At 53.2% G+C, this 20,599-nt stretch overlaps 1 protein-coding gene across 4 annotated transcripts in view; it reads left to right on the forward strand.

The window, feature by feature from the left end:
* The window catches only part of COL13A1 (collagen type XIII alpha 1 chain), a 145,139-nt gene extending 136,217 nt beyond the window's left edge, over positions 1-8,922 (forward strand). For all 4 annotated transcript variants that reach the window (XM_043596520.1, XM_043596521.1, XM_043596523.1 and 1 more), the window contains 3 exons: positions 2,834-2,920; positions 6,758-6,796; positions 8,470-8,922. In XM_043596520.1, coding sequence (XP_043452455.1) covers positions 2,834-2,920; positions 6,758-6,796; positions 8,470-8,472 — 129 coding nt within the window. In that variant the 3' untranslated portion in view covers positions 8,473-8,922. The remainder of the gene's footprint in view (positions 1-2,833; positions 2,921-6,757; positions 6,797-8,469) is intronic.
* Positions 8,923-20,599: the final 11,677 nt, after the last annotated feature.

Raw genomic sequence — 20,599 nt, forward strand, 5'->3', positions numbered from 1 at the left:
AGGTCCTTGCAGTAGCCGGCAAGGCCCAGAGCCCCAAACAGGCACTTTCCTGAGGGGGACACACAGGGCAATGGAAAGAATGTTCTGTCCTTGTCACAAGAGACGGTACTCTTCTCGGCCTTTAGCGGCCTCGTGCATTGGGCCCAGGAGCCACGTTTAGGATGAAAAAGGCGGTCACAAGATAAACGGTGGCACGAATTTGGCAATCTGGTGTCAGGAAAATTGGGTGCCGCGGTGGGACTGCCTGCCAGCCAGCCAGCCGGAAGGTCTGCGCGCACGCGGGGCGGCTGAGGTCACTGCGAGACGCGCCGTCTGGGTGTGCATGTGCTTGTGCGTGCGAGCGGCCTGCTCCCCCAGGTCCCCTTGCCTCCTTACCTCTCCTTCCTCCATTATCTCTTTTGGCCCGGGCTGGACACTTCCTTCCTTCACTCCTTCAATATCTCTCCCCCCGCCCAACATGTTCACCCCATGACCATAACCCCATATCCCTCATCCTTTTCTTTCCACTCTCCCAGCTGCGATTTATTTCTTCTCAGGTCAATTCATGCATCCCTATATTTTGCAGAAACCTCTGCTCCTCGACTTTAACTTGCCCTTTCCCCACCTAGAACCCCCTCTTTGCCAGGGCCTCTTTTTGTCACTCTTTGGGGGTGGGAGGCAGGGAAAATGTAGGTAAAGCTAGTACTCTACTATCTCCAGAGGGCGTCCACTGTAAAGCCATTTCCTGGGCCCTTAGAACATGGCGCCCCGTGGTGCAAGCTGCCCACCTGGAAAGTCAGGACCACCGCCGACCCTCCGTTGCCCAGAGGCGAATCATCAGGGACCTGGAACCCCACCCCCGCCAACCCCTCAGGAGCTTTGCCCACCCTCTGAACGTGGGAAGCTGTGTTTACTTTTACACTGACCTGACCCAAGGTGAATAAGGGACCACATTGCTGAGAAATTTGACCGTGGGCTTCCCATCCAAGCAGCCGGTGGTTTTGCTTGTCCACCGCTCGGGGACAGTTCACGCCATCATGTTCTCACTGGTGGGCATAGCTCAGGGCCAACACAGTCACACCTAACGCGCATATACACGTTCCCTCCTAAACACAGCATTTTCCAAGTGAGTATTTGCACTTCAGAAAACCCACTCAGACCAGTGCACTGGCCATCACAGGGAACCCCTGGAATCAAGAAACGGGCGGACTTTCCAAAGATTCGGGGCAACATAAAAACTATTCTCGTCCTTTGCCTCCCTCCGAGGAACCTTGCAGCCTTCCACTGCAGGAACACAGTAGACGTGACAGGATCGTGTCCAGAGCCTCGGCTCCAGTACTGGCCAACAAGAAGTAACAATCGTCATTGGCATCATCATGCGGCAACTCTCACCGACTGAGCACGTGCCATGTGTCAGTATTAAGCACTTACCGTGCACAAAGACATCACACCAAAGTTTTGAAGCAGGTCATATTATCCACGTTCTACAGGCTCAGAGAGGTTGAGTAACTTCCCCAAGACACGTTGCTAGTAATAGGCAGAACGCGCTCTGGCTCCAAGCCTTTGCTCTGATCCCGCGCTGCCCGCCTTCAAGGTCTTGTCCACCTCGGGGAGCACAGTGGAAGCCCCCAGGCATTACGCCATCGGCCTTCTGCGGCTGAGGAGACCCGTTCCCAAGAAGGCTCCCCATGGGCACACTCGGCCCCTTTGTAAGGAAACCCAACATGTGAAAATCCAAACTCAAATTCATTAAAAAACTCCCCCATTGCCCCTTTTTATTTTTATTTTTTATTTTTAAAAATTTTTTTTCAACGTTTATTTATTTTTGGGACAGAGAGAGACAGAGCATGAAGGGGGGAGGGGCAGAAAGAGAGGGAGACACAGAATCGGAAACAGGCTCCAGGCTCCGAGCCATCAGCCCAGAGCCCGACGCGGGGCTCAAACTCATGGACTATGAGATCGTGACCTGGCTGAAGTCAGACACTTAACCGACTGTGCCACCCAGGCACCCCGCCCATTGCCCCTTTTTAAATGGAGAGTGATCCTGACGCATACAAAGTGGGGTTCGATTTAGAAAGAAGATGCTTAGGGAAGTTTTGCAGAAACAAATGAGCTCCTTGAACCAACTTGTCAATATACAAATAGCTGCCTATAATCTGGACCAGGACAGGCCAGTGACGCACGTACAATGAGAGGACCTCACTGAGAACCAGGAGCCACCATGAGCCCCGGACACACACGTACACATGGACGCCTGTACACTCACGTGCAAGCACACAATCGTACGTGCACACACTTGTACACGCATGCCCAAGCACATCTTCACACGCTCACACACACGCATGTGCACACACACGCACACAAACACGCACACATATCCCAGGGTTCTGGATAAAATCATCTTGCCTCCTAATAGAATATCAAAGGGATGAAAACCAATTGGGACAAAAGTTGCCATGTCAAAGCCTTTCAAAAATGGACCCTCGAAGAGAAGGAAGTGGGTCCTCTGTTCATCCCAGACCGCTCTGGGCTCGGTGTTAGCAACGCTGGCCACAGATAGATTCCATCGACACTTCCCTCCACCTCCAGCTTTGAGCCCCACTGCTCCCTGTCCCCGGGCCTCAGTTTCCTCCCCTGCCCCCTGCCCACCTGCCTGAACCAAAGTCTCCAGTTTCTAGAGGAGTAAGGATGGGCGCTGGCCTCAAATCCTACCAGGAAGAAGATCCTAATTAAGAGACGGTATTTTCCCTCTTTGATTTTTCTTTTTTTCTTTTTCTGATTCTAACCTTAACACGGGAATGATCCTAAAGTTTTGATGTTATTTTTTTCTCTCGGACTAAACCATTATTTACAGGGGGAGAGGGGGAAGAAAGGCTCTAGAGGGCCTAAAGGGGATAAGGGAGACCAAGGAGCGCCTGGATTAGACGCCCCCTGCCCGTTGGTATGTCTTCATTTATCACTTGCATTGTTCTGGTGTGTTCCTTGAGGTTTGCCAAGTTTGAAACCAAGAAGGCAAATATCTGCTCACTCGGCCAGGGAAACTCTGCCTGCTGTTGGCTTTGCCTTCAAACCACAGCTGCAGTCATTCTGGCTGAATCCCTCTCCTTCAAAGCTGTAGAACAGTGGACGTGTGCAAATGAGAACCCGCTCCCGAGGAAAGGGACTTGGGGAGCAGGCCTTGGCCGCGAGCTCCAGCATGGCTTTGGAAGCCGCTGTAGCGTTTGTGAGCCCCTCGTTTGCCTTCTTCGTTTCACGGCCACCTCTGTGGCCAGCAGTTCAAGCTGTTTTGGGATCCTCTGTCAGGATGCAGGAGACCGCCCGGGTTCATGTCCCCCGGGGGGCCATCTATACCCCAGACTGGGTAGAACAAGGCTGGAGAAAGGGGGCTCTTAATATACAGCCTCCCGATGCCCACTAGCCATCCAGCTAAAACCAGTAGGGAAGCACCCCCAAACAGGCTTCTGAGGAACGATTTGTGGCACATCAGCCGGGCTTCTCAAGTGCCTTCACAACCCATGGCTCTGAAAACGATGCCACGCTACCTTTGAAGTTCATCTGCGCTGTTTCCAATTGAGTCTTTACATGGGGAGGGGGCTGGTCGTACATGTGCCACGGCTCAGCTCTCGTGGCAGCCAAAGAGAGCGCAGAGGTTGAATTTGGGACAGGAGGATCAACGGGGATTTGGGCCCTGCTCGTAGATGCCTCAAGGCCCTGCATCCTGGCTGGGGTAAGACTTGGGCCTCTCCACTCCACAGTCGGAGCTGGCCGGCCTCAACCTAAATAATCATCGTGGTTGGTTTTGTGAACAGGGACACCGAGGTTTTAAAGGAGAGAAAGGGGAGCCGGGGTTACCAGGGCTGGACGGACTGGATGCCCCGTGCCCATTGGTATGGCCTCGCCCTCCCTCGCCTGCACGGCCGTCTCAGGCTTCCCCACGTGTGTGGTTCTTGCCCGCATGCCTCTCCAGCCGCCCTCCTCACGCCTCCTGCCCCATCCACTCAGTCTCCACTTCCTGCCCCTTCTCTCTGTAGACGCTAAGGGTCACCCTGCCCTGGCTGGTCCTCAGGGCCTCCAAGCATGCCCCCTGGAGCACGCAAAGCTTGCCAGATGTTTTCTCGGCTTCTTCCTCCAGCGGCTGCAAAAGCACATCCCCTTAATGTGAGCCATCCCGCATCCGACCCTCCCTTCCTAGGGGCTTCTAGCCGAACCTGCCCCCAGAAAGTCAGGAAGGTGAGATCCTCTGGGCAGGTTCTTGGCAACTGTGACTTCTCTTCCTTCACACCCTGCGGTTGGTTCAGCAAGCATCAGCTGAGCCCCAGGCGGAACATTTGAATGAGATGCCTGAGCCAGTCCCACACCCCTTCCCGTTCCGCCATCTTGTGATGTGGCCGGGGACAGACGGGCATGCTCATAAACGTAGACTGAGAAGTTCTAGAACTGAGGTAGAAGAGGGGGCCACTCTGCCCGTTCTTCCGGGCTGGCTCTGGGGTCGTTACCCCGGTGCTGCCACCAGAACTAAAGGATGGTCCAAGGTCAGGATTTTAGACACTAAACGATTCATCCTTTTTGCTTCAACCCGGGGAGACACTACAAGACCCTCCCTTGGCTTCCCTCCCTTTCATCTGCAGATGACCCACCACCGGCAAGCCTGGAAGAGAATGGAAAGGTCGCGAATGTAGTTGAGGAAGAGAAGAGGGGAGACAGGGAGGCTCTTAGGAACCCTCCCCACGCATGTGCTGGCCGAGTGGCCACAGTGCTGCTCACACCTGGTTCAGGGTCTGTCGGGCAGGGACGTTCTGGCCCCATAGCCACCCTTTCACCTCGCTGCAAGGGGAGAAGTGGACGGCACCTCACTCCAAGGCAATTGGCTTAGAAGGTTCCCGCTCTCCTATACTTCCCCAGGAGGTCTAGAGTGCGCGGAGCTATTTTCATACAAGTAAGAGATGAGGACTCCAGGTCCCACGTCTCACCCCGGGGTCACACGAGAATTATCTCTGAAGAGAAGAGAAAAGGCTGTGTGCCCCTGAGAAGTGACCACGGAGCCCCTTGAAGGGACTTTTTAGGACCAGTATAGACAACAGAAGAAGACTGCAGGGTAGCATGCTCCCCCTTCCCCCCACCCCCCTGCTGAAGCCCCTGCTCACTGCCCCCTCCTCCCCACCGCCTGGCCTGATGACCCCCGAGCACGCAGCCATAGGACCCCCGGTCCCCCCAGAGCACCTCCACTAATCACCGGCCAGGTCTCCTCTCGGCCACGTGCCTTCCGTGGCCTGACTACCTTGAGTTCCGCTGGCCCGCGCCACCCTGCTCCTCTCTCACACACTCCCTCCGCCTGCCCCACTCTCCTCTGTCGCCCTGCCACCATCACGTGCCAATGGGAATGCCGCCGTGGCCCCGCGGAGGCTCCTCTCCCTTCCAGAGTCCATGTGAAGTGTCGCACCACGGCGGGCTGGGGAAGGGGGCAGGTCTCCATGAAGCCCTGGAATGCACCACCTCCCCCTGCAGACCCTCCCTGACCCAGAGGGGACAACGAAGGTCATCTTCATTTGGTCCTTAATGCAAAGCGGCATTTTCTGCAATAACATCCCGTACCGATGTGTCCTTTGTCTATGAATCTCGCTGGGGAAGCGTACATATCTTCCCTTTCTTGTTTCTCGTCGTGGCTCTTTTCCCGTCCCCTGCCCTGTGTCGTTGTGGACATGGGGGCAGGGGGAGCTATCTCAGTTTGAGATAACTAGGCTTCTTCTGCCCTCCGCGGCGGGCCGGCTGCCTGCTACCTGCCAGGCCAGAGGTTTAGGCACCTGTCGTGGTGGATGAAATCGATCTGCGGCACAGAGGGCTCCCATTCAACCACCTCTGGGCTAACCGCTTGCTCCAGTCATCTGAAACCCTGCGTCCATCCTTCTGTGCCCTGGAGCATGGAATTCTAGGATCTGGGCTGCAATTCTAGACCAGATCTGGGCCCCGGTTCAGCCTCACACTCCCACCTTGTCTCACAGTTTCCAGATCCCCCCAGGGTATGCCAGAGGGGGCCAGGATATCAGGGCCCGAGAAGCCTCAGGACGTCCTGGGGCCACAGGTGCTCTGTGGGTGCCACCGGCAAAGGGGACAGACGGGGCACGGTTGATCCCCATCCTCCACTTCATCTCCACCCCCGGTCCCAAATTCCCAGTAATGGCTGAGGCTGAGCCCGAGGACAGCGTCACCCTGCTGAAGGCACCTCGAGACCATGTTGCGATTCCCGTGAGGTTGCTTGCCTCTTTGCACCCCGCCCTCCTCCTTATTGATTAACAGATGGGAACCGCCTAGATCTCTTCCTCCTGCTGCTCAGGAAGGGAGGAAACTAAGATCATAGGAGAGCTGGGGACACCTTAGTGATCACCTCATACAACCGCACCTTCCCCAGGTTTCACAGAGGACGAAACAGGCCTCCAAGCGCTGAATGACTGAGCTGTGAGCACCTAGCATTCAGTACAGCCAGAGCAGAGACCTGCGCGGCCGAGGGCTGTTCCTAACAGGACACTCAGGTCACCGCTGTTCGCTGACCCCACAGGCTAGGGCAGCCCCCCCCTTGGCCTTGCACGGTGACTGCGTGTGACCCTAGTCAGTGGGAAGTCCGGCTTGCCTCCCATCCATTTCGGAGGCTCTGCCCTGAAGCAGAGGAGAGGGATAGACAAGAGGCGGGCTGCCACAGTGTTTGTGGCCCTTGCTCCCCTGTCCTGCCTGCTCGCCGGGCTGTCCCAGAGTCTGAGCCACCTGCCTTCCTTCCTCCCCGCAGGGCGAAGATGGCTTACCAGTCCAGGGCTGTTGGAACAAGGTAAGGCCGCCCGGTGGTTTGCAGTGCCTCGGGGGACACAGGGGTCCTTGGGGCTCCATTCCCAAGTGACATGATGCACGCACACTTTCCACGCTGGGCCTTTCTGCAGATGAGGCCGCAAGGCATGGGTCGAGAAAGGAATGATCCCAAAGGCAGGGTGCCCATTAAACATCCCATTCACTGCACGCACTTAGAGAACCTTCAAAAATGTTTTTTGAGGCATCCGCGGACCCCAGCGTACGGCAGGTCCATGTAGCCCCACAGCCGATCTCTTCATGCTTCATGTGGTTAATTTCTACAGCACCTTTCCTCCAAGGACTACTAGACCTTGGGGTTTTTTGTTTTGGGTTTTTGTTTTTGTTTTGTTTTGTTTTAGAGAGAGACAAAGAGAAAGGGAGGGCATGAACGGGGAAAGGGACAGAGAGAGGGTCTCCACACTCAGGGTGATCCCACAACCCTGGGATCTTTGTGAGCTGAGCTGAAATCAAAAGTTGGACGCTTAACCGACTGAGCCACCCAGGGCGCCCCTAGACCGTGTTTCAAAATTAGTTATCGGCAGCTATTCTCGCAGCGTTCACGCGAGGTCAGGTAAGCCACATGATGACATTTATACAGATGTCGGGAATCTAAGTTGCTTGAACTACAAACTCACTTAGCTTCTGTACCTCCTCGTAGAGACTGACCGGCTCACCACTCTACCCTTCCCCTTGAACTTAAGCTGCCAGAGCTTCCTGCTGGCACACGGGGGACCTGCTGCCCAGCGTCTCCTGGGCTCCCAGAATTCCCATCAGCAACGAGCTTTCATTTGCTCACGCTAGCCTTGGCGTTGGCATCATTAACACCGTCTAACACCACAGGGCTGTGCTCCTGAACCCAATCACCCCGCTCAGTCCGGGCCCCCAAAGCACAGGGCTCCTCTGTGCTGACTTGATGACAGCCATCAGGTCACTAATCCGGAAGCCCACCCGGGTCCTCGGCAAAGGTGGCGGCCGCGATGCTGCCCACCCTCCCTCCGCAGCCACCCTCCACCTGGCTCCCACCGAGACTGCTCACAGCCCTCCCTACGCAGTCTCCAGGTGTTGGTCTGTCCTTCTAAAAGGAGAACCCACCGTATCCAAGAGTTTGTGCGTAGCTAACCCAGCCCTATGCCTCGTCCCTTTGGTGTGTCCCTTGAGACCTAGTTAAAACTCCACAGGCGGAGGGAAGAGACGTGTCAAATGACGTGTTTCCAAGATTTCCTTCTTCAAGGTTGCCGCTGATGGTTAGGAGATGGCAGTGGTTGAGGTTGGCAGGGGGAGAACAGCCACTGTCCAGAGCTACGGTGTCTTGGGGAAGTAACTAGAAAGCCTCCTGTCTGTTGGTCCACACCAGAAATTCAGTCCGGGACGATGCGGTAATTCATCAACAGCCAAGCCCCCAAAGGCCACATAGAGAGCAAGTGCCCTCTAGTGGCCAGGAAGGGGGTGACAGGAAGGCGAAAGTGATTTCCTGCCTCTGCCTTCCTTCGGGGTGCAGACAGCTCTGGGGTCTTCCGCCCAGGGGGTCGCGAGGCCCTGTTCCAGAGCTGCCCCCTCAGCCCTCCAGAGAGCACACTCCTTCCCCACCAGGGAAGTAGACGCCCGCAGACCCACTGACACTAACTCTACGTCGTTTTGTGTGTTTTTGTTTTGCAGTGATGCCTCTAACCTGGGATTGGCCTGTGTGTGTGTTTGTACATAGAGTATTTATTTTTATACAGTTTTCACTTTTTGAAAATGCCGGAAGTATGATGCATCTTACAGATTATTATTAAAAAAAAAAAAGAAAGAAAAAGAAAACCTTGCATATTTTGTACAGAAAATGCCAACCTCTTTCCTTTTGTTTACAAGATGTTTTGTATACGTCTACGACCCTAATACACTTTTTGTTTGTGAGTACGGGCATATGTTTGCATGATATTTGTGCACACTTATTAAGTATTGAAGCTTAATAAATTATAGTGTTCTGGTGCCGAAGGGGGCCGGCCAACACTAAGGTGCTGACTAGCTTACGTGTGGACTCACGGGGATGTGGACATCGGTGGTGTTTTTGCCAAGAATATTTTAAGCTCTTACGGATTTTCATTATTAAAAAAAGTTAAACGTGGCAATTCCTGATCCTGATCAATCATTAAATTAAACACATTCTTTCTTGTGAGAGCAGCAAGTTCCGAAGCAGGGGTCCTCAGAAGTAGACAGCAACTGTATGAAACTGTGAGGTCCAACAGAGGGAGGGAGGGGACTCTGAAGCAACGTCTATTGTAAGATATCCCAAGTGCGTTCTAGAGCCATGTGAACATCTCAGATTCACTTGTGCTGAAACCCTCTAGGATCCCCAGGGCTCCAAAGGGCTATTTGTGACTGCTTTTGGTTTCTTGGGGGGTTTTTTGTTGTTGTTGTTGTTTTTTGTTTTTTGATGATTTTGTGTTTTTCTTCCTTTTGAGCGACAGTCACTAGTCACAGCTACCGCTGTTGGTGGCCATTCGTTTGACACAGGTTTACAAGGCCCACGCACCACTCGCAGCTGGAAAGCTTGCCTCGTGGCCATTGCACTCCGACAAAGAACATTCAGAAAACACTCACAAATCTGGGCCAGACTGGCAATCCGAAGTTGTGTTTATTTGTTAATAAATAGGGGGTTACAGAGTTCTGTTCACAGCACACGGCTTAGGAGAGGTCTCAGGGAACCTGCCTTAAGTACCCCCTACGTGTGGCACACAGGTTTACTGTTCGATGTTTTACAACGTACATTGGTGCTTCCTCGGGGCTTGAAAATAACCCGCTGCTGTAGGCACAGTCACACGAACGCTACGTTAGGGGGCTTCACGTTCGTGGGACCCTTGCCACATTGCGGGAAGGGGACCACCGGCTGCCCCGACCCAGGGGACCAACCATATCAACATTCTTACTCTAGACGGCCACTCCTGTGTTTTGGGAATCTGCTTCCTTCTCTGCATCTCACCTTCTTCGTTTGAAAAGCAAACGAAGCTACTGAAAAGTAGACCTGGAGCTGACCTCCATGGTCACCGACCGGTCGCCCGTCCCCTCCCCACGGGGCAGAGGCCCACGCCGCCCGCCGGCACTGTCGTTATTCCTGTGGCGGGAGACTTCCAGGATGTGGCCCTTCCCGAGGGATCCTGAGTCCGGGATGTTACCAGCCCCAGCCAGGGCCGCCTTCTTCACGCACAATGCCGCGAGCCCGGCCCCACGGAACTTTCAGGAGCTACGAAAATATTTGCCTTTTCGTTTCTTTTCAATTCAGGGGGGAAAAAAGAATGTCTAATAATGAATCCAGCCAGGGTTATATTCATCTTTCTGCCAGAGCAGTCATAAAATGTAATTGTGGCCATAAAAGGGACTACGGGCCCTGAAAGTCAGAACGCTGCCCTGCCCACATCCTCCACTCCCGGAGAGAGTGGCCGCCTCACCCATTCCTTTCACTTCCTCCCGCCCTGGCCGGACTGAGGTCCTGAGGCATCAGTATAACCTGGTTCCTGTAGACCCACTCCCTTTCAGGCCCTCGTTGGAGCAGCCCGACCCCACTGATGGCCTCAGGCTAGAGTCAAACATGAACTGGAAGGCTCCAGAACCTGAGCTTCTGTGTGAGCTGAGGACTCGGGGTAACTGTCCCCAGAGAAAACCCTCGAACTTTATGTCCATCCTGGTGTTCACTTCCTTATTACACCCCCCCCCCCGTTAATACCACAGGGATCCCCTTCACAAGAACATAGAGAATAGCCTAGAAATATATGTTAGGGCAAGTTTAAAAGTCAGCGTCAAGGAGAAATAAGTTGGCAGGAGAGCCCTGGATGGGCAGGGGAAGGTCCTCCACACATTTCACTGCAAGCTGCCCGGTGGTCGGAGACAAAAAGAAACAACCGGCCGGGGGCCACCCTGCCCTCCCCGGTGCGTGGCCGTCCACTGAGGTTTGACCCTCACGTGCTTCGGTGCCTCATGTATCCTCAGCCAGGACCTCCTCCCTGCAGGGCCTCGAGCTGCACACCTGGGGCCCCCTGGGACCTTGACTCGACTCATCTCTGTGTCACACGGGGTGCGGGGACGTTAGAAGCAGGGAAACCGATGGTCGAGCGGTCCGCAGAATAGATCAGGACTGACACCGGCAGAGCAGGTGCACGAGACGCGGGAGCACTGGGGGAGGGCAGTGCCGGGGGCCGGTGACCAGAGAGGGCTCACAGAGGTTAAAGACACTCACTCCGTCCCTGGGACGTGCAGCCCCTCCTGCTGAGACGTGCCTGCCCGGGAAGTGAGTGGCGCACCCAAGCCCCGCCCCACGGAGCCCATTACAGTCCTGCTGGCAAATGTTCTCTAGGAACTAAGTGCTGGGTCTTGAGACCTGTTGCCTTCTGGGGCTCACGCCCCTGCCTACCTGGAGGCTTACCAGAAGACTGAACCGGGGCCCCCCGTGGTTGACAGTGGAACAGGGTGATCTAGGCCCACATAATCGCTCTCACCAAGGTCAGTGACTTGTGCCTCTGCAGTCACGTGGGCCAAAGGAAGCCCTCCACCTCGCTACGGAAGAAACGACTCCCTCCACACCTCACCCCTTCTCAGCCTCCCCCTGTGCTTCCTCCCTGCCAGGCCGAGGGCTGGCCTCCCTTCCCCTGACCTCATCCGGCAGAATGGAGCGCCAAGGACACGGGGAGAGTTGGGGTTAGCCCCTGAACAGGGAGGGCGCTGGCCAGCAAGTCAGGAGGCTCGGCTTCCGGTCCTTTCTCCGTTGTCAACTATGTGGCGTGGGGCACCTTACTCCTGCTCTCTGTTTCCCTGAGTGCCAAATAAGGGAGTTGACTTAGGTGACCTCTGACAACCTTGAAACCCACTGATTCCACTGACCGGTCGGCTCCTGGGTGGACCGGACACTGGAGCATTCCCTGTCCCCTCCGCCTAGAGCCATCTGGCTGTGACAGTAGTATGCATGGAGTTGGCATTGCAAAACTGTGTGCTGCATGTGTGTGCTCCATAACCCTAAGCAGAGGACCCCAAGCAGCCCTGTGCTGGTGGGGTAGGTGAGCGGGGTCGGCTCTCGGAGGGCAGGGATGGCCGCAGAGGCGCTTGCTCTCATCGGTATCTATACCGCTAAATTCATCAGAGACAAAGCGATAGGGGTTTAACGACTTGGCACACAGGGAGGATCCCCAAAGCCCCACAAAGGCTCAAGGACGCAGTGCGGCCGTGGTAAGGTTCGCCTTGCCTCCCCCCATATCCGGCTCTCTGCACCCCTGACCTTACACCACCCCTGCCCCCCCCCCGGCCCTGTGCCTGGACTCACTTTAAGACACCCTGAGAGTCGAGCACCTAAGCTAGAAAAGAGAAGGGTGGGCCGCCGGTGAGTGAGCCAGAAAAGAGGACGCACACAAAGAGGGAGGCAGGGAAAGAAGGAAGGACCAGGACCAGGCAGGGGCCGGCTGCTCGGTTCTTCAAGGAGCAGAGTTTTGAGGTGGTGTTTCCTCAAGGCTGCCTGCTGCTCACTGTGGTGGGGGTGGGGGCTGGGGGTGACGCAGGGAAGGAGAGCCGGGTTTCATTCGCTAAGGCGGGATTCCACACACAGAGTGACCCCCTGGTCCCTAGAAAAGCCTGCCCCTGAGCAACACCCAAGCCTCTGTCCAAGAACAGGATAGACGGAGGCGAGCAGGACTGGGGACAAGCCTCAGCACTGCGGGGCCTTCCCCGGCAAGGGTCTGCTTACACGGCCCACACACATTCTCCGCTTCTTCTCCACACCCTTGCCCACGCCGGGTCCTCTGCCTGGAACGCTGTCCTTTCTCACCTGTCAAAATTCAGCTCTCACCACCAGGGCCCTGGGAAGACGTTTCTGGGTTCCTAAGTTAGGTGAGTCTTCCTCCTTGGAACAACCCAGAACTCTGCGTCTTTTTCTTCCTCCGCCTTCTATTGGAGGAGGAAAAGTCAGTCTTCCAACCCAGACAGTGAACTCTTAGAGGGGAGGGACTGTCTAATGCATTAGGCACCTAGAGACCTAGCTCAATGCCTCCCTCCCATGGCCAAGGTTCATAAACATCCAAGACCTGCCGAGCTAACAGTCTACTTGGTGAAGCACCTACTATGTGCAGGCAGTGGGGCAGGAAGGCCAGGGCTCCTATGGACTGTGAGACACAGCCTGCCCTCCAGGATTTAACAGGGGTGCCCAGCAATGCAAAGACGTATGTGCTAAGTGCTAAATGAGGGCACAGCCAGGGGACTCTGTGGCAGCCAGTGTGGCCAGAATGAAGGGAGGACAGAGTTTGCCAGGGAGGGAGGACAGAGGACAGAGGGAGGAGCTGGCCCTGCGGACAAGCAGTCCTCCCCTTGCCTTGCCCGCCATCCCAGGCACAATCTTCCATTGAGCATAATCCCGGGCCATACTTGCTTCTCCAGTCAAGGGAGGGCAAATGAGATTTCTACAGACGAAAGCGGGTAGGAAGGGGGGGCCCACGCCGGGAGTCTGCCTGGGTCGGCCAGGTCTGTGGGATCCCCCTGGTCCGGAGAGGTATCCCCACGTGCCGATCACTGGTAGGACTCCTCCTCAACCTTCCCCTTCTCTATGCCTCCTCAAGGGCCAGAGTCCATGGTTGGTGGCCAAGAAGTGAAGCCAGCCGGCCCAGAGCCTTGGGGAAAGCACCTTGCCCTGGAGGAGGGAGAAGACGGAGAGTGTCAGGCCAGACCCCTCCCAGGGGCCTGGCTTGAGGGTTGATCAGAGGGTGACCACAGGTGACTATGGGCCGTCTGCCCTTCCTGAGGGCCAGAGCTCAACCGGAAGAGTGAAGGCTCGGCATGCCTGTGTCTCCAGCTCTCTGCCGGGATTTCGGCTACAGCCACAGCTGGGACCGTCTGCTGCTGTGCTGCTACACCTTTAAGGGCTCTTGGATGCCCCTTTCTATTGGACAATTGCAGTTCTCTGAGCAGCCTCGCCCGCCAGCATTGTCATTGTCCCACCTCGGAAGACCTCCCCTCCCCGGGAAGCTGGGGCCGGAGACCTGTCACCTTCCTAGCTCCTTCTCAACATGTTTCCTTCAACTTCGTTTGGTGCGTCACTGTTAACCCTTTTACTTCCTGGGTTCTCTCAAATGTCATCGGCTGATGAGTGTACCAAGCTGGAAAACCAGAGAGCATTTGTCTTCAAGAGGAAAGAGCGATGATGTCATAGAGGAGAGAAGCCTGGGCAGTGAGGTTGGACGCCTAGGCTGGCCCTCAGAGCCAAGGGCCTCGCGCATGTAGCCCGGTGTCCTGAGAGGCTCCAGCCGTCACTGAGCTGAAATGATGGAGAGAGGCAGCAATCGACATATTTTCAAGAGGATCTGGAATAAGCCCTCTTCCTTTCGCGGAATTGTTGAAGGGACAGAGCTTGGTAACTACCCGCCCACTGCCTTTCTTCTCCCTCGGTCACCCCATGCAGACCACTTTGCCACCTGCTTCTTCTGTGAATAGGATGGCGATATTCTCTTGTCCCATCGAGGACTTGTTGCAAGTAAAGGAAGGCACCGTTGATAACCGTGCGCCGTGACGACAGATGTCAACCTGGCCAACCAGGAGGTGGGGTCACACTAGGACCCAATTCATGAGTCATCCCCCGGCCCCTCCAGGGCGACCACTGGCAAGGATTCAACACCTCCTGTCTCCTTAGAGCCACGACCATGTACCAAGGCCTAAAGTGTTGGGACCAGGTGGACATTGTGTAGAGCACAAAGATACTGCCCCTGTTCTCACCTCCACTCACCTCTGGTGGGAGGTAAAATCAGATCGGAAATGACATCCACATCTGAAGGGCAGGTAGGCCAGAGAAAGGCAGAAACAAAGGGCGGTGGGTATTCAAAGGCAAACAAGGTCCTTCTTGAATAAACCGACAGCTCCGAGAAATTCCTCCCCAGGGCACTTTCAGGAGGGAAAGACTGGATCACCCAGGGCACACATTCTGACCTTAACTCCACGGCATCTTTTCTCAGCCCTGCAAGCCAAAGCAAATGCATTACAACGAGTTTATTATTTTTCCCACTCACAGTGCCTGACCCACAAAGGTGTCCATCCAGTCCTGACCCTCACTGATAACTGATAACTCCACGTTCTCCCCTTTTGGATGCTTATCGTAAGTAGGAACAGCGGCCTCTTTACCTGAGTCGGACGAGCACATCCAACATCCAGGGGCTGCAGACAGACAGCTTGAGTCCATCCCGGACCCCTTGGGGGTCAAGGACCCATGTGTATAAGTGAATATGGCAAAAGTCACAGCTAATAGACCCAGATGGTGATCCACACATGACACGGGGCTCAGTGAGTACTGCTGGGTTTTTACAGCCGGGTGAACCAGCCACCCAACCCCCCTGCCCTCCGCATGGGGGCATGGGAGAAATAAAAAAGCATCCCTATATGACGTGACACACAAATGAATGGGTTTGAGGACTTTCGATGACTCACAGGATCCTGGACATTTGTATACAGACAAATGGTCTTCCGCACCTCCCAGCAAACCACTCTGAGCCAATAACGGTGGAGGAAGACAGATCCATCACGGCCACCTTTTAAGAGAGGAACCTGCCAGTCCTGGGCTCTCTTCTCTGTAAGAAATACAGTGACACTGCCCGCCAAGAGACATTTTTCTTGCACTCCGCTCTTCCAAAGACCAAATGTTTTATTGCAAACGTCCGCCAAAATAAACAGGCCTGCAAGTCCCACAGCCAGTGGGACAGCGCCCTGGCCCAGGGAGGGAGGTGCGCGTGCTGGCCCTGACTGCCACTTGCCCCCCGGGGCCACCATGGGCAAGCCCGCCGCGCTCCGTTCCCTCATCCCTGACCGGGGATGGGCTCCGCCCGCCTCACCGGCAACGGAGGACCGTCCAGGGAAAGGACTCGGAACACAGAAAAGCGCTATGTAAGGTTAGACAACGCAGTGGTTCGTGTTCACCGTCCGGGAAAAAAAAAAAAGAACAAAAAAACAAACAAAAAAAAAACCTTGCTTTTCATTGTCAAACCTCAACTAAATGGAGTCGCTTGGAAAAGATGCATTAAAATTTCTGGCAAATCAGGTTCAAAGCAGGCCCTCTTGCGTCCACACAGGGGGCCTGGAGGACAAATGCTAAGTGTGCTGAATAACAGAGAAGCAGAAACGTTGGGTGGCCGGTGGTGGGGGGACAGGCCGATGGTTGTGGACTGCCCCCTGGGAAGTTGCTTTTTAAAACTAAATCCCATAAATACTCCTAGAGTTTTATTTTTCTTTTCCCTGACAGGGAAAAATCAGCATTTTTTTAAATCCTTCTTTAAAATTCCAGTTACCCATATTCCTGGTTGAGGAATGAGGATTCTCCTTTTTATTGACCCCAGCAGAAGATGTTTCCTTGGTGCTGGGCTGGCTCCCACCCCCCAGCAGGCTCTCACCCTCCTTCGAATCCCACCCGTGCCCTCTTAGACGCTGTGGGCGAGGCTCCCCCAGGCTGTCAACCTGTCGTCTTAAGTTTAACAATCGTTACCTCAGTAATTCACTAGATAAAGCTCTGTTGCAGGAACCTTCAGTGCGTTTAATTGAGCTTTAATGCATTTTTTCAAAGCAGGTCAGAATGTAAGTTTCAGAAATGCATAATGAAGGTCACAGCTTATCTGACCACTGTATACATTAGGCAGTGGGGGGGGTGGGGGTGGAGTTTCCAAGAGTAATCCCTAGATGATAAAAGCTCCAATTAATTACTTTTTTCTTGTAATTATTTTTGGTAAGGACCTGTCTATACTGCAGGCAGTGGGTCTTTTATATGGAAGAAAACATTTACCTGTATATAGTTTGCTAACGATTGAAGTTTTTCTATCATTTCTGTTTTGATGTTAAAGCGAGATGTCTTCTTTTTTACTAACGGTATTTTTCCTATGACTTTTAAAAAGTTATTTCCCCTGAGCTCTCCTTTGGGTCAAAAGCGCCTCCTGTGAAGGCACCTTGGTGCTAAGCCTCCTGGAGTGAGCCAACCCCTCACCCACTCTCCTCATCCTGAGTGTCCCCAACAACGTGCACAGCTGTCCTGTGACCCCTGCAGGAATCCCTTTCACGCCTTAGTGCCGTTTACCAAAAAGAGGTCATTTTTCAACATGCAGGACCTTTCCTGGGCTGCAGGTCAGTCCCTGATTTCCGAGGGGCCCCGTTTTTACCTCCATACAGTGCCCGGGGCTGGCTCTTCCTCACCATGTAAAGTAGATGGTGAGAGGCCGAGAGGTTTCTACCTTTTTGACATTTGTGGCACTTTCCCAAATGGTTACTTACTAATCTCTGACCCTCCCCCAAGAGCTAAGACCCCCCCAGCCCATCAGCGATGGTCTTCTAGCACCCCTGCAGATTTCTCCCCTCCTTATCTGGTCTGTTTTCTTTTGTTTTCCATTCGCCCCTCGCCCTCAGACCACTTGGTTCCCTCCTGTGTCCCTGTCCCCATCCCTTTCTGTCTCCATTCCCATCCTCTGTCCCCCAGAGCTCCCTGCCATTCTAGCTCGCCTTCACACAAGGAAGTCCTGTGTGAAGTGGGAGAAAGGTTTGCCATCTTGTCAACTTGCGTGACAATTTTGTTTGCCTACCAAACACGCCTGGTGCCTTTCATCGCGATAGCCTTTGACAGGGGTACCGTTTATCTTATTATGTTCCCGATGAGTAGGGAAATACACGCTTTCTATTTCTTTCATTTTTGGTGTTTATTCTCATAAAAACATTGTTATTAGGACCTCCTGGTGAAAAACTGCTTTGATTTCTTGGGGGTTTTTTTTTGTTTGTTTATTTGTTTGTCTCAGGGTCATAAGCAAATCTCCAGGGTTTCCTATTGGTTTTAAGTTCAATACGTCACAGTGAACTTGTTAGTACAGACCTGGGCGTTCCGTGTCTCCAGGGGAAGGCAGCGGGCCACAGAGCAAAGAGTTTCAGCTTCCCTATCCTGAAAACGAACGGGTGGTGCTAGGTGTAATATGTTGTGATTCTATAGTTCCATAGCTTTTTTGCTGATTTCGACAGGTCAGATGCATTTGTCTTTACGCCCGTCAGGGATTTGCTTGGTTTGCTTTGCTTTTTAACCACATCAGTGTCTATTTTCTTCTGATTTGAAGAGGTGTTCTGGTTCCGGTCTGAGCTGATAACTGCTTCCTCTCCAGCAAACCTGGATGCAAAGCTGCCTGAACAAAGAGGGGCTACAATTTCCTGTGCTGGTTTCCTTCCTTTGCCTTTGGGAACTCACTCGGATTGCTCCCACGCGTGGATTGTGGGGATCCGGGATGAGGTTTCTGATGTGTGATGAGATGTTCAGAGAAACCCAGTGCCAGGTATTTGTGGCCAAAAATAGAGGAACTAACCTTTTTCTTAAAAGCCAGCTCTGTTCCATAACTTAGCCAAAAAAGCCAGCCGGTTCCCTGGCCATCCAAGACCTCCGTGAAAGACCCTCAGTATTTCCCATGAATGAGCAGAGGTCTGCAGGGTTCCCATCACCGTGGCCACTAGAGTTCCGTGTGTGTGCTCTAGAACGATCCGCATAAATCTCGGAGGGGCTCTGTAGCTGCCATGTGGCCAAAAGGGTTTATAATACCTGTCTTGAAGAGAAAATTAGCTCCCGTGTTGTGTGTGCTTCTGGAAGGCATCCCCGCAGGTATATGAGGGAGAAAGAGGTGGCCCTGGGAATACGGTTGGGGTTACTAGACCAAGAGCCATACAAAGCTCACCAGCAGGGATAGAGGCAGGACAGAGTAACGTTCCACTCTACCGCATGGCCAAGAAATATGCCGTCACCCTGACACACAGACTCAGAGGAGTGGACTAGTTCTGTGTTGGGGTGCAGACTTCAGTTCCCCCGTCCAAACACTAACCGTAAGGGGAGGGTGCCCCTCTCAGAAGGGGCCCCTGAAGGAAGGGTGGTTTCTCCAGTTAAGGTTTTCTTTTGTGAAACAGCCACTCGTATGAGTGCCCCTCACCAAGTCCTGAGGTAGTCACACCACGTCCCTCACAATGAGTGTGGTTCTGAAGGGCCGCGCTCACAGCTTTCCACGTGTCCACCCCAGGCTGCTGGCCGTGGAAAGATGAAGCCTTTCTGGGGCGTTCTGGAGACCTGGGGTTTCTTGGACTCCTACTAGGAGCCTCAGAAAGGCGTTCCACTGGACGCCGGTGACCCAAGAGCGTGACAGCCTCAACCTCGTGAGCGTGAGCCTTGGCCTCAACCTCGGCCTCTCCCTACTGATCAAAGGGACTCCTTCTGGACAGAACCCCTGCCCCTCAGACCACAGCTTTCTCCAGCAACCGGACTGTTATCCCAGACCTCACTCTCTGAGCGCTGTGGCCTCTCCCATCAATGATCTAAAAAAGGGTTCCAAAGAATTTTAAATACTCCATAAGTCTGAGAGCTTCTTATGAGGAAAAGTATATATTATAAGATTTTTCATAATTCAGTGATTCAGTAAGAATGCCATTTACCTGCAAAACCATATTAGGGGCAAAGGTGCCCGATTCCTTTATTCCCACCAACTTCCTTTTACCCAACTGGACACTGCAACCTTCCTCCGCAATCCCAGGCTGATCGTTTTACTGAAGCAACTGGACTTTCTGCATTTGTTACTTTCACTTTTTTTTTTTTTTAAGTTTCATTTATTAAAATAATCTCTACAACCACGTGGGCTCGACCTCATGATCCCAAATCAAGAGTCACAAGCTCTTCCAACTGAGCCGGCCAGGTGCCCCACTTTCACTTTATTGAAGCTTTTTTTTTTTTTTTCTTGTTGTTTGGTACATTTGGTGTGCAATGTTTAAATGCACATTGTTTTATTTCTATGATGACCTCCATAATGGAACAGAATTTTTCTTGCTTTTCCTAGCCTGCAGGTAATTTCAGAAATGTTTCCATTTTATGATACCCATTTTGTATATGTTGTGCTGTTGCTAACTTCTTATATGTCGTATCTTGGTGTTTTAAGAGCTGTCTCTTATTATTGTGATCCGTGTCACTATTATTCTATTATCATTCATAAATTTGGCTCTATTTTCTGGTGCACCCAATTTATTTTTCCAGGCACCTTTGATCGTTTGGAAGCATGTTAGTTATTTGTATAAGTAGACATAGGAAAGCACCTTGCTTAAGCAGTGAGCAAGCCTTTTGGTAGATAGATACTGACGTTAAAAGATTGGTCCTTTTAAATGCCACCTGTGTGGTTTTCTTCCCATTATCGGGTGCTATTTCAACAAAACTTATTTCTTTGCTGGATTTTTCTGTCCTTCCAGTCTCTGACTTTGATTTTTAATTGGCCACGATGCAGTTTTCCAATGCCTGAACATACCGGGTCAAAAAGAGCTTCCCCGCCTCCCTCCGGTGGGCTCTTTGCTCCATTTCAGCAATGTCCAAGCTAAAAGTGAACCGGAGGGAGGACAGCCCAGGCGGTTGGGGTTTGCCTAAGGACCTAGGAGTAGATGGCTTTTGGCAAGTGCCTTTTCAAGTGTCTTTGAAATAGAGGGCAGGGCCCCCAGCTAACCCATACCCACATCTCTTTGAAACTTTCTGGCCTCCCATTCGATAGAATAAAATCTGGGATGCTGAGCTAACTCCATCCCAGGCAGTGAGACCAGAGTAGGGGCGCTGCGTGGGGGTCAGAAGATCCCGGTTCCAGCCTCAGTTCTGTCACCAGCGCACGAAATGACAGCCCCTTCTAATCCTCGGCCCTATACGAGACGAGGATGGGTATACTTTGCAACGCAAATATCCTGCAGAAGACATAACTGAAAAAAATCTGACTATTCCTTGAAATGTAGCTTTGCTACTCCCAGATGGGGAGAACTTTAGCAA

Source organism: Prionailurus bengalensis, chromosome D2, assembly GCF_016509475.1.
Source record: "Prionailurus bengalensis isolate Pbe53 chromosome D2, Fcat_Pben_1.1_paternal_pri, whole genome shotgun sequence".
NCBI lineage: Eukaryota > Metazoa > Chordata > Mammalia > Carnivora > Felidae > Prionailurus > Prionailurus bengalensis.